Source organism: Epinephelus lanceolatus, chromosome 1 (genome assembly GCF_041903045.1).
Source record: "Epinephelus lanceolatus isolate andai-2023 chromosome 1, ASM4190304v1, whole genome shotgun sequence".
Classification (NCBI taxonomy): Eukaryota; Metazoa; Chordata; class Actinopteri; order Perciformes; family Serranidae; genus Epinephelus; species Epinephelus lanceolatus.
In genome coordinates, this window is record NC_135734.1 from 29,831,009 (window position 1) to 29,856,293 (window position 25,285).

General features: G+C 41.0%; 2 protein-coding genes across 3 annotated transcripts; one reads left to right on the forward strand and one right to left on the reverse strand.

The window, feature by feature from the left end:
- The first annotated feature begins 1,089 nt into the window (after positions 1-1,089).
- Positions 1,090-22,455, forward strand: h6pd (hexose-6-phosphate dehydrogenase (glucose 1-dehydrogenase)). 2 transcript variants are annotated; one of them, XM_033627508.2, is made up of 6 exons: positions 1,090-1,187; positions 10,439-10,621; positions 15,085-15,751; positions 15,859-15,976; positions 17,402-17,671; positions 17,784-22,455. In XM_033627508.2, exons 3-6 carry the CDS (start codon positions 15,110-15,112, stop codon positions 19,127-19,129), a joined length of 2,376 nt encoding a protein of 791 aa, XP_033483399.1. In that variant the 5' UTR covers positions 1,090-1,187; positions 10,439-10,621; positions 15,085-15,109; the 3' UTR covers positions 19,130-22,455. The 2 variants fall into 2 exon arrangements, with proteins under 2 accessions (XP_033483399.1, XP_033483400.1); XM_033627509.2 differs by lacking the exon at positions 10,439-10,621 and having other exon boundaries at positions 1,110-1,187.
- On the reverse strand, positions 21,861-25,032 carry LOC117256937 (uncharacterized). Its single transcript, XM_033626681.2, has 6 exons — positions 24,909-25,032; positions 24,744-24,806; positions 24,544-24,623; positions 24,094-24,224; positions 23,940-24,006; positions 21,861-23,183 (listed from the first exon to the last, which is right to left on the reverse strand). Exons 1-6 carry the CDS (start codon positions 24,980-24,982, stop codon positions 23,104-23,106), a joined length of 495 nt encoding a protein of 164 aa, XP_033482572.1. The 5' UTR covers positions 24,983-25,032; the 3' UTR covers positions 21,861-23,103.
- Positions 25,033-25,285: the final 253 nt, after the last annotated feature.

Genomic DNA, 25,285 nt, shown 5'->3' on the forward strand with positions numbered 1-25,285 from the left:
CCACAGACCCCTACATTGATAGTGGTCACCAACCCCATTTGATAAGACTTCACTTGAGGAACCTCCATTTGAAAAGATTTTGGTCATTAGATATGATTAAGACCAGAATATTGTAGTTGTCAGCTACAGCTAAGGCAACAGACGTGGAGGAAGTGAAACCAGTGATCAGAATAGTCAATCATATGACTTTTACTGACATTGGGCACACCTCTGCTGAATTACATAGTAAAAACAAACAATTCCTCACTGTTATAGGGACCCCTGGAACTCCCTTAAGGGACTCTGGTAAAAGTACTTACTATGCAGAATGGGCCGTTTCGAAATCATATATTTTATTACTGGTTTATAATATTGATGCATTAATACACCCATTTTCAAAATTCATACATGTTATTCCTATGTTAAGGACAGTCCAAAATATTAATAAATATGAGCAACTATCTCACAACTTGCTATAGAGGCTGGAGCTGCTTAATAGACAATGAATTGTATATGGAGCAGCTCCAGACTTTATACTTGAAGACATCAAAAGTTTGATATTTACTTCTCTGTGAGTAGATTATGTACACAAATATTGATGAAACTCTCTTAACCCATGAAAATAAAATATTGGAATTCTTAATTTAGGTGTTGTTCCCCTTTAATGTTGCAGCTGGTAAAGGAAGGGCAATAGGCTCCTTTAAATAGTGCTGGGAGTCTTACCTTTGATAATATATCATAGTTAATCAGGCTTAGCTAATTTATATTTTGTAATAGGCCCAATCTAAATCTGCAAAGTAACTTAGTAGTATAATATAGTACAAAATCACTCCTAGGGGTCCAACAGTAAAAGTACATATTATGCAGAATGTCTGTTCCTAAATTTGTCCAAAACTGAGCAGAAAGTGAACAACTACAAAACAAATGTACCAGTGTTTCAGGTTCATTGTTGCAAAATGTACACTGTTTATCTGAGTCAGCAAATCCTGACACCATTAGAAGGGCAGAAGGTGTGCAAAATTTAAAAACATATCTCTTTATTTTGTTAGAAATACAGAATTTGAAGATGCAAAGCCTTCTGCCGTTCACTGTCACATATTTGCAATAAAATTTTCCTCTTGGTGAGATCAGCGGCAGGACCGTGTCACGTGACCGCTGCAGGAAACGTTTATTGATGGTGTGCAGTCCTTCATGGCACCACGGGACAGGTTCGTATCCAATTAACTTTCTACAGTCTGTCAGCTGCCTTTACATGTGTTACTCTGTAGTTTAGTCTCATGAACAGTTTTAGCTGTATTGCAGGTATTGGTAAAAGGATTGTGTGTTTGTAGCGTTAGCGGAAGTGAAATTTGACAGCTAGCAGGTGGAATCGTTCACGTTTCCTCCGCTGGTCATCTGTCGGTGTGTGTGCTGTGTTTTCACCACACAAGTAATGAATGACTCGTTAATAACAACGAACTAGCTTCTCTAAAGATGCTCAATATATCACCTGACAGCTTATAGACTCCACTGACTCCCGTGTTTGAGGTTAACGTTAACGGTTACCTACGCTAACGTACAGTCTCGAGCCAATAACCGTTGGTCAAGTTCCTACAACCATCATTACTATAGCTAATGTCGTCCTTTACAACCGTTTGAAAACCCCGACAGGAGAAATAATCACACCAAATGTGTTTCTGTGCTGTTTTGAGTCTTGTTTGGTGAGACTACAGTGACAGGAAAACATATTTTGCAGGGAGCTACAGGATTCAGCGCAACACGTGTAAACAGGATGCGTTCAAGGAACCTTTTGAACCGGACATAAGTGTGTGTGTGTGTGCGGTGTTCAATGTCTCAGCCTGACCTGCAGCAGTGGCGCACACAGACACTTTGAGGGTCTGAGACACCAACAAACCTGGCAGAAGTTTGTGTTGTTATTATTAAATGAGAGTCCCAGATTCAAGATGACATAATCCCTTAAAGAAACAATCGCTGTAAAAGAAACAAACCTTGTATGGCACTGAAAGTCAACACAAACATGGAAAGAATCACATCTGTGAAAGTAATCAGTATTCTAAACTGGACCAGCGAGGCACAACAAAATATGTTTATATATTTCCATCCATCCATCCATTTTTATCTGCTTATCGGAGGCCAGGTCACGGGGGCAGTAGGTCAAGCAAAGCACCCCAGACATCCCTCTCCCCAGCAACGATTTCCAGCTCCTCCTGGGGGACCCCAGGGCGTTCCCAGGCCAGACGAGATATGTAATCCCTTAAATCCCTTTTTCCTTATCCGCTGCGAGGGTCATAAGGACAGAGGGATGTCGTATGCTGTAAAGCCCTGTGAGGCAAATTGTGATTTGTGATATTGGGCTTTATAAATAAAATTGATTAATTGATTGATTGATTAAGCGTGTTCTGGGTCTGCCCCGGGACCTCCTTCCAGTGGGACATGCCCAGAACACCTCTAACTGGAGGTGCCCAGGAGGCATCCTGATCAGATGCCTGAACCACCTCAACTGACCCCTTGGCCTTTAGACACAAATGAGCAGCAGCTCTCCTCCGAGCTCCTTCCGGATGTCCGAGCTCCTCACCCTTTCTCTAAGGCTGGGCCCAGACACGCCACAGAGAGAACTCAGTTCGCACACTTGTATCTGCAACCTCATTCTTTTGGTCACTACCCAGAACTCATGACCATAGGTGAGGTTTGGGACGTTAATGGACCAGTAAATCGATAGCTTCGCCTTCTGGCTCAGCTCCCTCTTCACCACGACGGTCCGCCACAGAAGCTGCACCAAAACGCTAATCCATTTCACGCTCCATTCTACTCTCACTCGTGAGCAAGATCCTGAGATGCTTGAACTCCCTCGCTTGAGTCAGTAACTCTCTAACCTCCATTTGCTGAATTGGGAAAAGTCTGAATGTACAATAAAAAAAATAAAATGAATACGGTATGTGTAAGAGATAATCAAATTCTGAAGTTTTTCACTAGCTATAACTCTGGTAACACCTGAGGGTTTACGTCATACCTGGAACAATCATAATCGCCCCATAAGGTTCTTATGCAATAGAAACATTATTCACAAGTAGTGAACTGAATAGGGAATGGGATGTGACATGATCACTGATGTGATACAGAGTAAGTTCAGAGGGCCAGTGTACTTCTCTCAGCTTGTGTGTAACAGTCTCCATCCTGTGGTGGTCACACGATGAGGCACTGAAGACTACACTCAGTGTGGGAAATAAATTGTAAACAGAGGCTTTGACTGCAACCATGTTGCTATGGTTATGGTTACAGGCTGATACTGTTATTTAGCCAGCACATTAATTTAGAACGGTGACCCGACAGTGTCATTGGAACTACTTGGTAGATGTCCATTATCAGGTTTTAATGGACACCCTGCAGCCAGTCAGGACCAAGTTTACATGAAGACCATGGTATAAAAATCAAATAAAGGTCACCACAGAAAGTCGCCATTTTTGTTTGGTGGATGGAATACAGTCACACCTTGTGAACGAAGTTAAAAATGTACTTAAACACCAGAGGGAGTCATTTTTATGCCACCTGGATACAGTAGATGAGTTGCAAAATGTCCGCCTAGTTTGTTTGTATTTTGTTAATTATAAATCAGTGGTTTATGTACGTGACCTCAATGTAATCATTGTGCAACATAAATAATAAATTGAGACAAAAGGAAGCCATATGCGCTCTCATCCAGTGTTACCAGTTTGACCGTTGGCTGCATTTGCATGTCTTCACCTTCTCATTCATGGGTTGAGTTTAATGGCCAGTTGATAGTGAACCAAGAGGTTGAACTTTGCATAGAAACGCAAAATTGGACAAGGTGCTGATGACAGATAAATTGACTACCAAATTAAATTATTCCAATCTTCACTGTATGAAAGAAAGTATCTTTAGGATGCCTCTATCATTCACAGGCTATTCACAACGATAATACTGCACATCTGTTTCCTTTGTAGTGCACTCTGTCAGTTGGTTAGTGGGTTGGTTGGTTGGTCCGCTGAAATTTTGCATGGAGCTTGATGATATCAGATAGGCTCTTTTTCCCAGGGTCACAAGTTTACAGTCATAAGTTGGAGCTGAAGGCTAATGACTTGGCAGGACCAGGACATGTGCCGCATCTTTTACTGCCTGGAGAATGTGAGGTCAGTGCTGGGAGCTACTCTTGTGCCTACTCTTGTGCCAGGTTCTGAGGGTGGAGAGGCAGTTTGTGCTTGACATTGCTAAGTAAGGTAAGGGTTAGCTTACTATACGGACTGTTTACTAAAGAAACTTATTATTGAAATCACAATGTGGCCAAGTGCAATATCCAAATCAAACTTCTTTGATAAAGATAAAATGTGTCACAACATACCTTTATAAATGAAGCGCTGTGATGCTAGACAGATGCCCTGGCCTACAGATTATATTCCAGATGTAAGGGAACATGCTTTTTTGGTACAGACCCCAGCAAAAATCACCTTATCATTTTTGAGATTTTATTTTTTCAGTGAAATGGAAACGCAGAAATTACCATTTCCACTAAATTCACCACTCATATCATAATATTTGTCAAAATAATCTCAATATTGTGTTTTTTGCGTATCACGAAGCCCTACAAAATATTTAAAAATAATTTTATTGATTCAAAAGTGATTAATTGCTCTGGCTAAGTATCTTTGATCAGAACTGCATCCATTACAACGGTCTACTCTTCAGGAATAACAGACCATAGAGTGCTGTAATCGACCAAGAGACATCTACAAGTCAGTCGATTCTTTTTTTTTAACGCCACAGTCCCTTCCAAAATGACTTGTTTCACTATCAGGATTTGATTCATTAGGTCCAATAACATTTAGAAACTCTAGAAGAGCAGCAAGATTAAATCGTGTTATCACCATTCATGTTAGTGGAGTGCTAAACTGGAAGTTGCCGGCTTGACTGGTCGAAGTCTCTCATGCGCTTGCTCTGTGGGCCCAGCGATGCAGAAGCAGCACTGATCATCCGAGTAATTTCATTCCATTGAAATTGAGCTTTTATGGCATCATTTGCCACTGACTTACTTTTATAGGTATGAACCAAGTCCCATCTCCTGTGCTGTATCCAGGTCTCTTAATACATCCATGAACCAGCACTGAATCATAGCCCACAATAAATCCCAAGTTTGGAGCAGATACTCCAGGCGTTTTAAAAATTAATTAAATTATATATCTTCTGAGACAGTTATCATACCGTGAAAATCTCATACCATTGCAACCCTAGCCCCATGACATGTGGTGCACTTTGCTGCATTCCAAAACTTTAACTTTTTTTATCCTAGAGTGCAGCTGTAGCATCCTGAAAAACAGACGTTTGGTCACGCTCATTTTTAAAATCAAGGTAAAGCAAAAATAAAAATGTGTAATAATGAGTTTGTCGTAGTTTTTTTTTTAAAAAATCACCAAGTACATAAGATAAGGTTTCAGAATTATGAAAAATGAGCAGTATTTTCTGCTCTGAAGCGTTGGAGCGTGTCCACTGAGGGAGCTGAAATGAGATGAGAAGATTGAGCTGCTGTGAAGTGACAGACTCTCATCAGCAGCTAATTTAGTAGCACAAAGCACACGTCCCACAAGCTGAAGAACAAGCTACTTTAGAGCGACAGACTCTTATTCAGCAGCTAAGTAGCACACACAGTCTATGGCTGCCCAGCACCACAGAAGTAGAATGAGAGGAAAATGGACATTCCCATTCAAATCAGCTAATTAGGATCATGTGAGAGGCAGCCGTTTTTGTGTGAACTGTTGCCATTGCGACTATTGTAGCAAGCTAACTTTCATATATATAAGCAAACCGACTTGCGGCAAGTTGCAAACTCACAAAATTAAAGATTCTTTGTTGGGTGAAAAACAACAATTTGACTACTGTAAAACCTCCAGCACCAGTTATTTATATGAATACATTTTTAAAATTATATTCTACATAGAGGTAGGGCTGATCGATATTTATCACGATATATAATTTGATAATGCTGCAGGTTTGAAAAGTATCCTGATAATGTCTGACAACTGAAGAAACAAAATGATTTTCCAGCTTCCCACGACACTCGCTGTAAAGCTGGGGTGGAGCAGTTTGGGAAAAATACTTCCTCCCTTGGAGCTCATACCTGCAGTCTAGCATTTTAATTAGTTTCTTGAACCTGTCTTTCTCCACGGTGTTCATGAGCATTATGTCCTTGGCTAGAAAGTATGGCACAGTGTCTGTTATATCTCTGCTCCTTTTCAATCGCTTCTCATACGGGGTTACGCCGGCAAAAGAGGACGCTATTGATCACTATTTTTGAGCAGCCCCGCTAGCGCTGCCCACAGCAGCAGAGGTGCCAGGCCGTTGGTTGAGCAACATTTTGTTGGAGGACTTACTGCAGTTCTGGCCCGAATTTTCATGCTTTCAGTGTAGTCGCTGGGATGCCACCTTTTCGGGTGATCGAAAAGTTTTGTTACCTTTCCCGTCCACATGGCACCAACCAGCGACATATTTTGAAGACCATCTTTGTCCGTGCACCGTCACCTTTCAAGTAGCCAAACCACTTCCAAATTATAGACATTGTTCAACCTTTTTTATTCTCAATTTCGTCCATTTTTGAGGATAAGAGCCCTTCTTTAGCTTCACCACCACTTTGCTCCTCACTCCTTTTCCCCTCTTTTCGTTATGTCCACGCTACTTTCAATTCCTCCTTACCTTGGCACAAACTTTGCAGTGAAAAAAGGGCATGTACAATGACGGGCATCCCCAACACTGCAGACTGACTGACAGCTGTCTGTTAACTTCTGCTGCATGACACGCTCTTTGGATCTATCTAGGTCTATCCTTGTCATCGTCATCGACATACATTGCGACCCCGTTTTGAGAGTATTTTATCACCCAGCCCTACTTAGAGGTTCTTGGATGTACAGTACAAATGTCAACCCAATTTCAGTGAAAAATCAGCAGTGAGGCTCGGAGCTATAGGATGTTGCAAGGTCTCATCAGTTTAATAGAAGTTTTCACATAATTTTTCCAAGAACGTCCATGACATGAGCTGGTAGATTGTCCTGGGTGAGCTGGTGTAGAATGAGCCATAAATTAATCAGTGTGGTGCGTGTTTGTGGTGCTCTGTTGTAAGGGGAAAATTTTTATGCTGATAAAAAATGAAAGCAGCTTGTGACTGAGGAGGAATCATGTGTTGGAAATAACTGGGTAAATTCTGGGGAGGAAGAATGAAGTCAATAACTAAATGAAGATAGCTTGAATGAGGATAGTGTGCTTTCAATTGATATGCCATTTCATTGATTCCCATGGGGGAAATAGGGGAAAGCACAACAAGAAGAAAGAAAATCCATGACATGAACTTTGAGGTCCTCCTAGGTTAGTTAATAAAGATCAGATCAGATTAAATGGGTACTTTGGAGTGTGTATGTGGTGCACTGGTGTGAGGGAAGATTTTCTGTGGTGGTAAGAAATGAAAGCAGCTTGTGACTGAATTGTGTCTTGGTGTTAACTGGATAAATTCTGGAGAAAAGGAATGAAGTCAGAGGCTGAATATAGATAGTATGTTCCCAGATGATATGCCACATTATCGATTCCAGCAAAATAAGTGGAAAAAGTAGTAGCCTGGGGGTCAGTAGAGAGAAAGATGATAAGAGCACAAGTGGTTGGCTATGTAGTTTAAAAGGAGCAACGCAATTAGGAATGAAAAGACACAATTTATTGTCAAGTAGGATTTTTCCAGTTGCCTTGTGTTATGATGTTATCAGTCTTTACACAAGATGTGGCAAGCTGCAAAGGAAAAGAAAGGACTGGAGCACACGGATCAATCTACAGCCTTTAGTGCAAACAGACATGTGGAAAGTGTTACTGTTAAGAAAAAAATAAATATTTTCACTGCAGTAATCACTGACGAAGTAAATCGAACATAAAATTCAGCTGTTTTTGAAACAGTTAGCACTCATGAGGTGGCCTTTGCTGTTTGCGTTGCCACTGTGTAAACATGATTGTGGAATGCAGGGATTCCAGATGTTGCACTCAGTCATAAAATGAGCTTCATTCTGTGGGTGTTCTGCTCAACGTGTACAATTTTCAGTCTCCCTAGAGAGGGAGAGAGGAAAATAAAATGTGCTCTGTCATTAATCAGGTTTATAACACCTAGGCCTTGGCTATTACTGTAGCTCCTTATGCTACGCAGCTGCAAAAATACATTTAGAGTCTTTTTTTCTTATGACAAATGTCAGTGACAGTTGCATTGAGATACTGAGGATTTTAAATGCGTGTCAGTGTCCCCTTTGCACTTTGCTGTGCACATTATGATGAGTAGAAGAGGTTTTCCCTCTGACTCCTATCAGTCTTTTGGATATGAAACAGTGTGCAGAGTGTTTGCCTGTTCAAATGTCCTACTAGGTGTTAAATGTTTTTAGGTATTTCATTGGCGGCATGGTGGTGCAGCATTGTCATCTCACAGTAAGACGGTTCCCAGCTCAAACCTGGAGTCGGGGAGCCGTTCTGTGTGGAGTTTGCATGTTCTCCCTGTGTCAGCGTGGGTTTTTTCTGGGTACTCCAGCTTCCTCCCACTGTCCAAAAACTTGCAGACTAGGTTTATTTGACTGTGATGCACTTTTTTGATATTGTAGCTTCTACAAGAGATTGCTGCCAAACAAAATTTCGTTGTATATTTTTGTGCAATGACAATAAAGCTTCTTATCTTATCTTAATTGGTGACTCTCATTTGCCCATAGGTGTAAATGTGAGTGTGAACGGTTGTCTGTGTCTTTGTGTCAGCCCTGTGATAGTCTGACAACCTGTCCAGGGTTTACCTGCCCCTCGCCCAATGTCAGCGGGGATAGGCTCCAGCCCCCCCGTGATCAGAAATACTTTATTCAACAGGATAAGTTGTTACAGAAAATGAATGAATAAATACATGAATGAGGTATTTTACTGCATCAGTGTCCTCAGCCTGGGCAGAAGTGTAGGGTTTTGGCCATTTGTGTCCTCTGCACGCCATGCAGTGTTGAAGTTACACTTACCACACAGGCAAAAGTTGACTGCTTTGAAGTAGTGGATGCCACACATACAAAACATGGCTTAACAACAACATTTTTTTTTTTTTTTTTTTACATATTTACATTTGAACCTTACTTATATCATTCTTTACGTTATTATTGGCCTTAAATTTAAAAAAAAAAAAAAAAAAAAAAAGTTGCCCTGACATGGGTTCCTGTGGCCTGGCAGGCCTGTACAATCATAAAGGAAACACTGGTGTTGCTGTGAACTGGCCAGGTTATCATTGTGTTGATAGTCAAAACACACATGCTTACGGGTGGCAGTTCTTTGCACCGCAGCACGCATTGTGTGTTCTGTGTTTCACTGAACACCCATTGTATGCCTCTGTGCTGGAGTCAGCTGTGGTCAGAGGCACCGTGTTTTTGGTATGTCTGTCTGTCCATCGGTCATCATGTTATTTTTGGCATTAAAAAAATAAATTTTTTGGCCTGGCGGGGGTTCCTGTTGACCCGGTGGCCCAGCAGGCCTGTACAGTTATAGAGGAAACACTGGTGTTGCTGTGAATTGACCAGGTTATAATCTCAGGAAAGCCCTGGGGGGAATTTCCTCAAATTTCAACATCCACTTGGACTCATTGTGACCTTACAAAACATATTTTTGGCCATTACTTAATAATTCATACAGTAATCATGACAGAATTTTACACAAATGTATAATACAAGAGATTACGGACATTTTATATCCAAGGGCTCTGATTTTGACCTTCGTCCTCCTCTGCCACCACTGCCTCCACACTGTCCTGTTCAAACCTGATCACCTAGCTGGCCTACCTCAACAGCCTCCAAGCCTTTATGCACAAGCTACTACAGACTGATAAAAGATTTGCAGGAGCCTGTTGCACAAATTTAAGGATCTGAGTGTCCTCAAAAATCCCGTCTGCTCTGTCATGGATGAAGACCTGAAGATGGGGCCTCCTGTTCATCTGGTAGTCTTGCTGATATTGAGCTCCAAGTGATTGGTGTTGCAACATGTGATGAAGCTCTCTATCAGTCCTCTGTACTCCTCTGTAAAAATAGCCTGTGAAGTGAATGCGGCATGTTTCTCACTGGAAATTATTCACTGGAATGATACTTCCATTTCACCAAAGAATACATGTAATACTTTTTTATTAAAGTCCTTCGAAGTCATCTCTACATATGTTATGAGTCTGGACAGACATGGATGTAAACTGCAACTTAAATGAACTGATTGGCGGAGAAATACAACCGCGAGGCAGTAATTCTAGTTTCCAACATATCCCTTTCCCCAACCCAGTTGGTCCATTCCCAGTATCTGACTAAGGAGTATGCCTTTGCTACAGCCTTTTCCTTTCTTGCTAAATCAATGATTTTAAAGTTCTTGCAAAATCGTCAATCAGTTGGTCTGACATTCCCGGCACACTATCAACAGAACTGTTGTTTTACAGGAAGCCCAGTGCCCCTGAGCAAAGTACAAAGTCTACACCACTGCTTCACCAGTAGTAACTGATCATTACGCTCATGACAATACCACAACACCACATCAGTGGCTCTCAGGAGACTACAAAACAGCTGCTGAAGGAGACTTTGCTGAGTCATTTCATTTGGACCATCAGCCTTTGGAGATCTGTGTAAGTTTCAGCATATTTGAAGGTTGTATTTACTATTGCTTTACATTCAGTCTTCAAATTATTGATCTGTATTGGCTAATTTTGGTTGTTTAGTTGTATGTTGATGGGTTTTGGGTGTTACAAAAGAATACAGCAGTGTCTTTTGCATGTGTACATTGTTTTGATTCTATTTCTCAGTTGTATTTTTTAAGCACAGTTCCCAAATATTTGCTGGTTCTAGCCTCTTAATTGTGATGGATTGCTGCTTTTCTTTGTTGTTTGTGATAGTAAACTGAATAGGCTGACCAAACGTCCTCTTTTGCCCGGACATGTCCACTTTTCACGTCCCGTCCGGGGCGTCTGGGTAGGGCTGGGCGGTATGACCTAAAATTTATATCACGGTATAAATCGAATCCCTTCACGGTAACGGTATATATCGCGGTATAAATTTAAGTGTAAAAGTTATAATAGAAGTGTTTCTGAATGGGTTTTGTAGTCCCTTAGCAAAGCTAAATTGATAAAAAAAAAAAAAAAAAAACAACAAAAGCAAAGATATAATGTATTTTTTAGAGCATTTATTGTGCAGAATGCAGACCTCAAAACTCAAAATTAAAACCCAGTACTCTATGGTGCAAAATGTCCCCTGGGATCCATATCAAAAGGTAATTTCCTTCTTTTAACAAAATCCTAAATGACTGAGTTGTGTTTTTTCCACCTGGACCTTTATGCACTGCCATTTCTCCTCTAATCATCAGGCTGTAACCTGTGACAGGCTGCTATGATACCACAACTATCACACATTCACATATGGAGTTTTTTTGTAGAGCCCCTAGCGTCACATAGGTTTACATTACCAAAGGTTTATGACAAACTCTCTTGCCGAAAACCAACTCCCATGTGCGCACGGCAAGAGAGGAGAGGGAGAGACGTTGTGCTGCTGCCAGAGGAGACACTGAATGAGTTCCCTCTGAGTGGTAAGTCGCTAAAAGAGTCTGAGAAGTCCGGGGCTGTTCATAAAACATTAACTCACTCACTCACTCACACGTTATCCAGCAACACATGTTGCACGTGCTACGCTAAATCACGGACGTGAACCAGCTCCTCTTGCTCCGCTGTCTCTGTGCTCGCAGCCATTTTCACACTGAGGCAGGTGCGATGGACGATAGGACGGTAGAGCGCAAATCTCTACCGTGGGCCAAATTTATATCATTTCTACCGTCTACCGCATAAACCGTGCAGCCCTACGCCGGGGGGGGGGGGGGGGGGGGGGGGTTTATAAACTGATGATAATGTCCGGTTTTCCGTGTGTTTGTGTGTGTGTGTGTTAGAGTGCGGCACGGACAGCATATTTCTGTCCGAACCCGAACCGAGCCCGACATTATTTAATGACCAAAGCACTGAGTTTGTGTCACACAGTGGTTACAGGCTATTTAACAGGCCGGGCGTGCGCCGTGTGCTCAGCTGCGGAGAGGGAGACCTCTGTGTTTGAGACGGGAGCGGGAGGCGGGAGGTCCGACGCTTCTAGCGGGAGGAGAGGGAGAAATAAAACAATATAAGATAAAATAGGAAAAACCTGTCTCCCTCTTTTATTTTATTTTCAGCGTTTAATCAAGGCGGAGGCGGGCGGCTGGAGGTCTGAGACTTCCAGAGAGGGGAGAGGTAGAAAGAAACACCCAATGTGTGTCTGTGTGTGTTCTGTTCAGGTGTTGTCACGTAAATAACAGTGCCCAAGCAATAAACAGGACAGACAATAGGATTTTATTTATTTTTACACTACATTTTCACTGAAAGCTGACTGAATCCGACCCGAGCCCGAATACAATTTATAGCTACATTTTTGACCAAACGCGGCCCGACCCGTCGGGTACCGTCGGGCTCGGATTGCCACACTCTAGTGTGTGTATGTGGCCCCTATTGGGGCCTATCTGAATTTCTGTCTTTGAGAGATATTATTTTGTAATATAACTAAATTTTCTATCCATACATATAAATTTTAAATATATTAAAATTATAAGGCATCTTTGAGTAAACTGCGAGTAGGCCTATCATTTAAGTAGCTAGGCTATGTCGTGGCCAGCCGAGTGTCCTCTTTTTTGGAAATCAAAATATGGTCACCCTAAAACTGAACATCTTTGGGTTTTGGGCTGTTGGTCAGGCAAAACAAGCATGCATCACCTTGGGCTCTGTGAAATTATGCTAAGTATTTTTCACTATTTTTGACAGAACAATCAAGAAAATAGACGATAATTTGATAATGAACTAGAATTACTGCCTAATGTTTGTATGCCTTTCAGTCAAGTTGCAGTCCTCTGTCTTCACCCATATGATGTAGATTTGCAATGGTATGAAATTTTCACGGTACAATAACCGTCTCAGAAAACATCATTTCATTGGTTTCATGGTATTACAGACTTATTATAAGTCAGAATGACCCTTAAAGGAGTTCAAATGAAGGGTTTTTTTTTTTTTTTTGGTTGAACAAACGTCTTATTATTTGAAACTTGAAACCATTTTTTAAATAAAAGTATAAAGTCTCCCTTTTTAAAATGACTACAATAATGTTGAGATTTTCTGTCCAGTTGCATTTTATTTTTATCAGTTTCATAGATAAGCAAATGTACACATCAATTTTAATACCACGGTATACCTTGAAAATGGTGGACTGTTGCAGCCATATATGTAGTGAAGACTTTTAGGGAATTTAATAAAATGTATTACGTGATTTTATTGTTGTATGATTCCAGTGAATTATTTCCAGTGAGCAACAAGCTGTCTTCACTTGGAGACTATTTGTGGGCACCTAAGATGAGTGTGACCTATTAGATATCCGACCAAATGTCTCCTCTTCTGTTCCCGATTTATGACCTTGAATATGGCCTGAAAAGTGTTTTATCAGAACATTATGATGCCCCCATAAAAGTGACCTTATAGATATAAAATGTCATAATTTCATCATTTAATCCTGTTAGACATGCATAAAATTTTGTCAGAGTTATCTCTGCCAGGCATATGCCATGGTTGCAGTGTTTCATTATTGTTGAAAAACCTGTTGTATTGACTGTTTCGTTCTGTCACTGACTGTTAAGCCCTTGCTTTTCTTAACCAATTGGAAGGGGTCACAAGTGATCAACAAAATTGCATTGCAGCATAGAGCAAATAGTATTCCCGGCAAATGTCTCAGCTAGAAACAGCAAGCCTTTCGGGCTGTTGCGGGCTACATTTTGGCCTTTATCATGACTCTGCAGACTAATTTCATACCCATATCCTATGATCCTATAAAGTTAGGCATAATACCAGATGAATAAATTCCCATTTTTGTTGTCTTCGCCGTGGCCACAGCTGAACCGTGCATTGCCTAGAGTGGTCATGATCAGCTCCAGCAGGCACGTGACAGCCAGAACATACCCTTCTGGCAGAGATCTGCACTGTACTGAATTTGGCCCTGATCACACAGAAAGCATTACAGCAGCTGGAGGCAGCTTTTTGCAATTGTTTTAATGAGAATTAAGTTTTTCGCTTGCTGTTTGTGCATTGCTATGTGCTTCGCGTCTCTGCACTCTAGGCACCTGGCCTTTTTGAGTTTTGAGTTCCTTGAATTGACAAAACTTCAACACAGAGCGGCAAAGCGCCCTGCATCATCTCGCTTTTTTCCCATTGTCCAATGGGATGATTTGAGATGCAGGCCTTCTGTGGTGGTCACGACAACAAGTTTACAGTTGGTAAACAATGGAGGAGAAACTCAGTTGCTGGATACCCAGAAAGTTACAACTTTGCAAACCTCAGTTACCATGATCTCAACAGAAAACAGCAGGCGTTGAAGCATTTAAGTGCAGTACTTGAAACGGCCATCATCAAGGGGAAGCTCCTGGACCAACTGGTGGTACTCCCCTTGATCCACCCTCTATTTCAGGGTCTCATGTACCCACACAGGTCTCTGTTTCCCTGTGCCCAACACACTATTTGCTGACAGCCTCTCACCAGAGAGCTACAACAAGTACCCTCTGTCTGTCCATTTTAGTAACTAGCTACTAATGACTGTGAAATTAAAAAAAAAAAAGGTAGATTATAAGGGAAGGTGGCATTCAATTAAAAAAGAAAAAGGCAGTGCAGTGTGCCTCGCATTTTGCAATCTGCAGAACGCTTTGTGAGTTGAATGTGTTTTGTGAGGTCACAGTGACCTTGTCCTTTGACCACCAAATTCTAATTGGTTCATCCTTGAGTCGGAGTGGTCGTTTGTGCCAAATGTTGAGATATCATGTTCATGTCAATGAGTCAGATGTATAATCTGAAAACATAATGCCTCTGGCCACAGCTGTCGTGGAAACATAAAATTAGTAATTGGTTGTAACCCTATAAACTTTGAATGATTTTTTTTTTTCATGTCTAGTTTCAATCACATTTTTAGCTTTGTTATAATGTCTGAATTGCTCAGTGGTGTTAGAGGATTGCCTTCCCTAATGTCTCTCATTGCTGTGTTTATACAGGAGTTTGGACAGTTGAAACCAGAGCATGTTTGTGACTGTGCTCCTGCTACTGGTCACTATATGTGCCCAGGGAGGAAATGGTGAGGAGAAAGCAGAGGCACAGAGACCTGGCCATGTTTCAGTGGTAATAGTGGGAGGCACAGGTGATCTGGCAAAGAAGTACCTGTGGCAGGGCTTCTTCGACCTGTACACTAACCAGGTCAGTAGTGGATACACCTTTTCCTTCTATGCTGGAGGACTGTCACCTGCTGACGTGGCCACGCCTGTCCTGTTTGAGATCCTGAAGGCGGTGTCCTGCTCAAAAGATGTATCAGCGGAGCGCTGTGCTCTGTTGAAAGAGCAGTACCTGCGGCTCTCACAGTATCGGCAGCTGAAGTCCATAGAGGACTACCAGGAACTGGCCAAACATATTAAACAAGAGCTCCAACAAGAGGGAATAACAGAGGCAGGGAGGCTGTTCTACCTCTCAGTACCAGCCTTTGCATACGCAGATATTGCTGATAAGATAAATAATAGTTGCAGACCAACCAGTGGGGCGTGGCTGAGGGTGGTGCTAGAGAAGCCTTTTGGACATGACTTCAGGAGTGCCCAGGTACTTGCATCTCAACTTGGTAGTTCCTTGAAGGATGAAGAAATGTACAGAATCGACCATTATCTGGGGAAGCAGGTAAAAATATTCTACACAATGTGTTCCTTTTACCTGTAACTCCGTAAATGACATGTTTGATTTCATGTAATGGTTTTGGGTTTTTTTTTTTTTGCTTTTGTGAAAAGGTGGTTGCAAAGATACTTCCATTCAGAGTAGAGAACAAAAACTTTCTGGATCCCATTTGGAACAAGCACCACATCGAGAGGGTGGAGATTGTAATGAAAGAGACCCTCGATGTCAAAGGTGAATAAAAATGCATTGATAATGATGTAATTAAAGGAATGCTTCAGCCTCTTAAATGAGCATTTGTATATCAGTTACTCATTTATGTTGTCTTAAATTGTGACTAAAATAATTTTCTTGCATCATTCGGTGAATGAAGAATCCAAAAACTGAGAAAATCCTTGATGAGTTGACCTTTCGCTAAGTCCTGCCCCCAAACGCAGGCTGGAATGTCATAATGTAGCATCGGGCTGGACCAGATCTTTCAGACCAGGGTCCAACAACAACTCAGCTGTGCTCTTTTGGATCTAATGCAATGGTTTCAGATTTCCTTCTTTTTCAGGCTGGTTTTGTGGATGGTTTTGTAAATGTTGTGCCTGTGGCACGTCGTGTATTAATGATACTCGTTACCTGGAGAGGTTGGAAAAAGATGTACATTTCTTCCCTGTTCCAAAACCAAAATCAAACCCTGAAAAGTGTAGGGTTAGCTAGCTAGCTACTGAAGATATAGCCTGCTGAATGTATACACACCTGCTGTGCAGGAATCAGTGAAGGGAAGCAGGGAAACTTTTTCTGATATTCAACCAGCTGTGTGTCATCGCAGTGTGTGCAGATGAAGGATGTTTGACTTCCCTTGGAGATCCCTGCCTGTCCGGTGTCTGAGGTCCAGGTGCTGGCAGCGGCACGGGGGGGAAGCCAAACACTGTTCATCTGCACACACTGCGATGCCACACAGCTGGTTCAATATCAGCGAAGTTTCACTTTATATTCATTGTCTTGTGTGGCGATCAGCAGTGATGTGGTGGTTCACTTTTACACTGTGATCTGTAGCCTATAGTTCGGCTTTAGCTTCTAACTATCTTTGTCTTTATAACCTGTTGTTGCTGCTGAGTCAGTTTGACATCCTGGATATATCCTTCAAACACAGACTGTAGACCCCTCTGTCTGCTTCTCTCTGGAATCACTCTTTCATTTTTCCAAAAATATCATCATATTTCTTCAGGAAGTGCAGTTAGTTACAGTGTGGGCTCCATGCTTACTTCGACAGCTTGTTGGACCATCACAAAAGGGCGGGGCTTAGCGAAAGGTCAATTAAAGTTTCCATCCACTCACACAATTCATGCAGTATAATCCAAGTCTGCTTGTTTGGGAAGTACTGAGCATATGACTGGATAAATAAGACCTGGATTATTCTGCACAAACTGTGTGAGAGTTTGTAAACTGATGTTTTGATAAAGTTTTGCTGTTATGTTGTCCTAAAACTTAATTAAGAATTTTCTCAGTTTTTGGATTCTCTGTTCACAGTGAAGGCATGCCGGAAAAACAAAGTCTTCATGAATTCAACCTAACAATGGCTGAGTAATTAATATAGAAATGCTCTTTTGAGATATGAAAAAGGAGCAAGAACTCCTAATCATGTGTTCACATCCTCTCTTTCTCCTTAAGGTCGTATGCCCTTCTATGACCAATATGGGGTGATCAGAGATGTGCTGCAGAACCACCTGACTGAGGTTATGACCCTGCTGACCATGAGGCTTCCAGTGAATCTGAGCAGCAGTGAGGAAGTTCTTCAAAATAAGCTGCAGATTTTCAGTTCCCTGCTGCCTGTAGGAAAGAATCAAGCCGTGATTGGCCAGTACCAAGCGTACAAGACAGCAGTTCAGCAAGAGTTGAATAAGACAAAAGATCACATCAGTCTCACACCAACATTTGCAGGTGACCGCTTTTCTTTTAATCACTGTGATTTAAGTATTCTTTACTGCCGTTAAACACTTGGTATACAACAAATACACTTCTGCTAATAAGTGATCCTGTTTGTGTCTTTCAGCTGTGTTGGCACACATCGATGAGACCCAGTATGAAGGTGTGCCAATTCTTTTGATCTCAGGGAAGATGTTAGATGAACGGGTGGGGTATGCGCGTATACTTTTCAAGAATGACATATTTTGTCTTCAGAACCACAACAGCGTTCACTGCAAGCCCAAACAGATAGTTTTCTTCTTTGGGCATGGCAACCTTCAATATCCAGCAATTCTTGTAAGTAAGAATTTATTCAAGCCAGTTTTAATAGACGATGAGTGGAAGGAAGTGACGGAGCATAAAGATGTCAATGTTCTAGGTTTGCCTATTTCAGACTATTATGTGCAAACTCCAAGAGAGCAGAAGGAAGCATATTCAGAACTTATTTCTCACATTTTCGCTGGATGTAAGAACAGTTTTATCAGTGCTGAAAACCTGCTGGCTTCCTGGGGTTTTTGGACACCACTGCTGAGAAGCTTAGCCAGTTCTTTTCCCCGCATCTACCCCGGGGGTGCTGACAATGGAGACCTGCTGGATGTCCGTATAAAAGGGAAAGACATTAGCTACAACAGTGAGGTGGTGATAATCAGCCCTGATCAGATGTCTGGAACATCAGCAGACGGTTTCCAAGTAATGCAAGGCAAATTTCGTAGTGCTGACATGGTGTCCGCCTGGGCTGAGGAACTGGTGGAGAGGCTAGCTGCAGACATAGAGGAAGCAGCAGAGGCAGCAGTGCGTGAGGGGGGTGTTTTCCATCTTGCCCTCTCTGGTGGGTCCACTCCCCTCGCTTTGTTCCACAGGTTAGCCCTGCACCACTTCTCCTTCCCCTGGAGGGATACCCATGTGTGGATGGTAGACGAACGATGCGTGCCTCTGACTGAAATGGAGTCCAACTTCCACAGCCTGCACAACCATCTACTGCAACACGTGAGGATACCCTATTACAACATCCACCCCATGCCAGTGCAGCTCAACCAGCGTCTGTGTGTGGAGGAGGACGGAGGAGCACGGCTGTATGAGCAAGAGGTCAGCAATTTGGTAAATGGCTCCAGCTTCCATTTTGTACTGCTGGGAGTCGGCTATGACAGCCACACTGCCTCTCTGTTCCCTGGCAATAAAGTGGACGAACTTGGGGAAGGTCTGGTGGCCCTCACTGAGAGTCCTGTCAAGCCTCACCAGCGCATGAGCCTCACTTTCAGTGCCATTAACCGAGCTCGCACGGTCGCTGTTTTAGTGATGGGCAAAGGCAAGCATGAACTGATCACCCAGCTGAGCCGAGTGAAGGACAACCCAGACAAGTGGCCCGTCACCGGGGTGAAGCCTGCTGATGGCAGACTTGTTTGGTATATAGACTATGATGCACTTTTAGGATAGTAATCACATTCCAACTTTCAATCAGACAAATGTTTTTGAAGCTGCTTTAAAACTATAGTTGGTAACTTTTATGAGAATAACTTCCTGAAACTGTCACTACATCCACACAGTATTACATAATAAAATCATGATCCTCCTTCTCTTCCTACCTCTTCTGATGGCATTTGCGAGAGCCTATCACAGCTCACAATCACTGCTCCTTAACTTCGGTCAAACTGTCAAACTAGGACTGATCAAATATGAATCAAGATTCTATCGCTGCATTGGCTGTTTCTCTCAAACATTTTCAGAAACATATTTTAGTGTACTGTTTAGCTGTAAAATGAGAACGCTTGTGCCTTGGCTACCATGTTGGAAACGGTTGAGTGAAGCACCACCCACTGCCTGGACCAAGTGTCTCATTTTACAGCTAAACAGTACACTAAAATATGTTTCTGAGAACATTTGTGGAGAGAAATGGAGAGAAATCACAAGCTGTGACTGACATGATTGACAGCTGCATTAGAGACTCCTCAGCTCTGATTGGTTGTTTTCCTTCACATGTATTAATGCCATTAGAAGTAATTCAAGGGAGGCAGATTATCTGTCTTATACTGCTGTTTAAATTTAGTGACGGTTTCAGTAAATATGACTTAAAGTTGCTTATTTCAGAAGTTACCAACAACAGCTTGAATTAGACAGCTGGTTGGTGCAAAAGAAAGTATGAGCCAACTCTTAAAGGACCCTTAGTTCTACATATTGAAGCTTATTTAGCACAAACTATATATATGAACACAGCAGGATTTAAGACCGTTATTTGTCCGTGAGGGGCAATTGGTTTTGCTGCAGCAGCAATAAATTAAAAATAAAAGACTACAACACAGGGCTGTAAACACAAGATAGAACCACATATACATAACCATACATATATTTTTTTGAAATCACAGCATGTCATCAGTTTTATTGCAGAAATGTTGAGTATTTGCAATTTATAGTTAAAGCTGAAGTGTGGGACTTTTTCATATAAGATAAAGCTCTCTGTATTATGCAGAATATTGGAGTTGTGGTGTTTGGGGACTGTGGCAACTTTCTTGTGCTGGTGCGCCAAAGTAATGCATTTTATGTCAACCACCCAGAAAGTGAAAAGGAATTTTTAATTAAAGTAACAGAAAAAGATTTGAAGAGACAGTGTTACCTACTTGGCAAATTCATCAGAGTAGAAGAGAGAAATGTATTGTAATTCATTCCCATGCGTGCTGCTCAGAGTAATCACAGTCCACGACCCCTCTGCCAACAGCACAAGGTCTCTCCCCGTCCTTCCTCTTGCACTATGCAGTAGGGGAGAGATCGCAGGAAGAGAGGAGAAGCTGCTTGCAGCAGGAGTTCAGTTGTGAGTTTCAGTCTTTGTTCTCTGGATTGGAAGTGTGAGAAAATGGTGCTGAAAGCTCTCTTGCCTTTCAAATATTTTGTTGAAGTTTTAATGCTTCTGATAATGTACAATGACGTCACTAATATGCAAAGGAACATATGACGTCATCTGGTGACTTTTAGCAACTTTTTGAGATAGTGCTAGCTACTCCCATTAGGAAAGAGTTGATAACACTATCAAAATGGCGTTTCTAGGAGGTGGGGGAGATGTAGAGAGCTCACCTACAGACATATGACATGAGCACTTGTTGACAGCATTTGTGTAATTACTCTCATTGCCACAGGGGGGAGACAAAAGTTCCTCACTCCAGCTTTAATGGGTTAAAAACTATGATATGGTCCTTTTATACTGAAGCCTCGTTCAAATCTTTTTTTCTGGGTGTGTTTGTGTGTGTGAAATGCATATACAGACTTTTTATAGTTTATCTAAACCTAATAATGTGTGAGATGAATGAAAATCTAGACAAACATGTGAAGTATCTGTCTGCAGTTTACTAAGTGCAGGGTATGTAGCACTGTGTGCATATCTTGTATGATCTCAGGTGTGAATTTGCAGGTATGCAGCTTACTGTAATCTACACTTCTCGATTGTATGTTTTCTATTGTTGAGTGGCGGTGACCCACTTAAAATGTCCTCAGTGAGTTTAAAAAGACTGAAATGTTACTGGTCCCATTCATTATACATTTTTTGTATGTTAATAATGGAAATACAAACGTGTGTTATTGAAATGTTTCAGATAATTCAAGATATTTGGTGCTTCAAAAAAAAAAAAGCACATTCCTGACCCATTCACATTCCACTTAAAGAGTACTTCATCCACAGATTGACAGTTTCTATATCAGTTACTCACCGTGTGTTACCTTTACCTTCGTGAAGAAGACTTTTGTTTTTCTCACATGCAACCAGGGTGAACAGAGAATTGAAAAAGAACATTCTTCATAATCTGAAGTAAATGGGGGCCATGTTCAACAACAGTAAAACCATATCAAAACATAATTTTACAAATGCTCAAACACTTTATGCCATTATTATCCTAGTGTCATTTATCCAGTCATATGCTCAAACACGTAATTTAGCTAAAACATTATGTTTTGTTCTAGCTTTGCTGTTGTTAAAGAGCCCCGTCTTACTCCACAGTCGTCAAAATCTGGTGCTTGGGCAGTGACTTGCGGCGTCAGAAACCAACAAAAAATGGTGTCCTTCAAGGCTGGCATATTACACTGCTGGTTGCCGCTATAGTTTAACGGCGCTTGGCAGCATCAGGAGGAAACAGGGTGGGACAAGGACGAAAGTTAAGGCAGCAAAAGTCAGACTGGGGCAGGCGGGAGGGGTGGTAGATGGGTCAAACAAGCACTGACTTTCACCCCAGAGAACAGTGTTTGTGTCCCGTATGGATTCTAAAGCCAAACTCTTTTTTCCTAAAGTGCGTTTGTTTTGAAAGAGACTGTATGTAAGCGTAAAATTTCCTGTGAAAACGGAAGTGTATCTTGAAAGAAGATAATGTATGTAACAGGCAGAACTTGACACAGTGTCCCAGAACTACAACAGCCAACACACCCAGGGTACCTTGCACATCATACTGTATGTGGACGTGGAAAGTCCATGACCAAACGTCAATGTATGATGAGGTCGGAGTGAGAATGTGCTGTGTTAAACGCTGTCCCCGTTTACTTGAATTCACGAAGAATGTTTTTTCTTTTTTTAGATTCTCTATTCAGCCTATAGGTGTGCAGAAAAAATGATTTTTTCACGAATTCAAGGTATTTGTTATACAAATGGTCATTTTGGGGTGAAATATTCCTTTAGAATATTCGGTGCCTGTGGTCTTGAGGTGCTTTTTGTATATGTCCAAACAAGAGCAGCTTTATTTCAAGGTTGATTTATACACAGTCTTTGAATTAAAGTGAAGTGCTACTGAGTTTCAGCAGTCATGTTATTGTGCCTTTGTTTGTCCTGTGTCTTGGTCTTATAAGACAAACAACCATATGGGTCTGTGAAGAACTTTTTGAAAAGAGTCTGAAGAAGTGTGTGTGATGAGCAGTCACTAAATCTACAAGATATTTCCATGCACTTAAAGGGGGAGCACTTAGATGCACTAGATCACACTGGCACCATGTGATATAATTTAGGTTATTATTTATTTGATTTTCTTTCCAGTTTCATTGAAAGTTTGGGTCATTAGGTGGGAATATTAAAAACTGAATTTCCTTTTTAGCTTTCCTACCACAACATATCTTATGTAGCTTTACTTTTCTAGTGAGATAACTATCAAATTCAGCACTGTTATAATAATTAAACACTGAATTTATTAACGTCCCATGATTGATTGTTACATGAAACAGATTTCCATCAACAAATAAAAAGCAAACACCATTCTGAACCGAGACAAACACCTGCTGTGTGATGTTTCTCTGAAGTGAGCTTTAAAACGTGAGAGGGATTAAGTCGCTTTCTCTTTTTTTTCTGTTTCCCATGGTTTAAAGTTACCAGCTGCTGTTGGCATGGAAACCACATGAAATCTTAATATGTAAAGTATCGCATGTCAGCGTGGGACAGCTGGACCGCTTTACTGCTCATTGTTTCTGCTCGGGTTGGTCACGGGCTTCCTCTTAGCCAGCCAGAGTCCTCCTCTCACCATGAAATAACCTGAACAGACACAAGCAGGTGTTACTCCTTTGAACTGAAAGAATGCAGTGTGTGAATGTATGGAGGATAAAAAATGAGTAGTATCAATACGTAGATGTAGAAATAGATACGGGAATAAATAAATATGAAAATTAATGAATAAAAGAATGAATAAATGCTGAAATAAATAAATGCTGAAATAAAAATATAAATGCAAAGGTTAGGACCTCTTACTTCATTTACACACAGACACAAGGATACAAAAAATGTACAAAAGTAGAGAAATAAATTTAAGATATTTATTTATTCATGTCCTGTTTAATAATCAAGTTTTTATTATTTATTTATTTTTGCATATATCTATTGTATTTATTTATTTCCATATTTACCTCTTTATTTATAATTTTTTATTTACTTCAGCATTTATATATCTATTTACTTATTCCTGTATTTATTCATACATGTAATTATTTATTTCCATATGTATTTTAAAAATGATTTATTTGTGCATTTATTCATTTATTTCTTCCTGTGTTTATTTCTACATGTAATTGTTTCCATATATATTTCAAAATTAATTTATTCTTGCATTTATTTATTTAATTATTTATTCCTGTATTTATTCCTACATTTAATGATTTATTTCCATATGTATTTCAAAATTAATTCATACTTACATTTATTTATTCATACATTTATTTGCTTACAAATTTATTTATTTATTGATACTTAAGTCATTTTTCATCCTCCACATAATTCATAAGAAAAGTACTTCACCTGTGCTGACAATAGCTGCGACCGTTAGAATAAGGGACATGTAGTACAGCTCAGGGGTGGTTTTGGCCTGTGAACATACAAATATATAAATAGAAATCATTTTGATGCTGCAGTTTCTCTACAGAATGTAATAACACTGTGGTCTCTTTCTTACACATGCTGCTGCTGTCAGCGTCAGGATGACGGTGCATAGTCCTTGTCCACACGTCAGCAGCCCAAACAGATGATAGGCAGCCCACAAGCTCTGAGGAACCGGGTCTATTAATGTGAATATCACTGCAAAACCTGTTGAAAGACTTGAAGTTAGTCCACATCAGTGATGCTCAACTCACAGCCTGTGGGTCAAACCTTATTCACACTGGTCAATTTTCTGTACTTTGAAGGCGCTAGAGTACATAAAAGGGACAGATGAGTGAGGACAGCAAATGTTGAACAGTTGAAAACAGGCAATTCACTTGATATACATACTGATAAATGTCAATGCTTGCCCTTTGACTGCCAAATGTGGCCCTTTGGCAAAGCAAGTTGACTGTGCCTGCTCTATATAAATCATTCTTAGCTTGTAGTACGCTCGGCTTGTGTTTTTGAAATGTGTCTGATTTACCTGTAGCTATGAAGGACAAGGCGATGGAGGCTGACAGGTTGTTCAGAAGAGGCTGTCTGCAGTATCGTGAGGATTTGGGCCTTTAAAGAGAACAGAAACCATGATTAAAGCTGCGTTCCCTTTTGTTAATGCTGCATTCCCTTTTGTACAAGTAACCCATGGGCTCTACGGCTCAATGCCAGCACCTCTGTCCCAGTTACCTTCCCAGGATGTAGAACTGAGGAACCAGGACAAGTGCCGCAAACACTGCATTCACTATCTGACTACAAATAGAACAAAGTATCCGTTTTAAAAGCTGTTGCAATGAGTGTGTTTGAATTAAGAGTATTTTTCTGTCAAAAACAAAAAACATGACTGTCACTTACAATTTTAACCTCTGACTCCTCGGTAGCCATCTGCTGCTATGATACGCCATGAGGATTAGCATGTAGAGAAACATGGATGTTGCACACTCAGGCAGACAGATACTGTAACACTGCTCCTGATGGCTGGATGTGTTCAGCTGAAGAACAGCCAACAGCTCCAACAGCAGGAGGAAGGATTGTATTTCACACTGCACATGCACAGAGACCTGTGCTGTGTGTTATTTACCCTGAAAGCCCAACATCTGCACGTACATTTAAACTTTAAGATTATGTTTTTGGTCACAGCTGGCAGTACGTAAATGTTAAAGATGCAGCCCACTTGTAAGATTTTAAAATACCACCCCGTGTGGAGGCTTTTGTTTGAACAGGAACAGAAT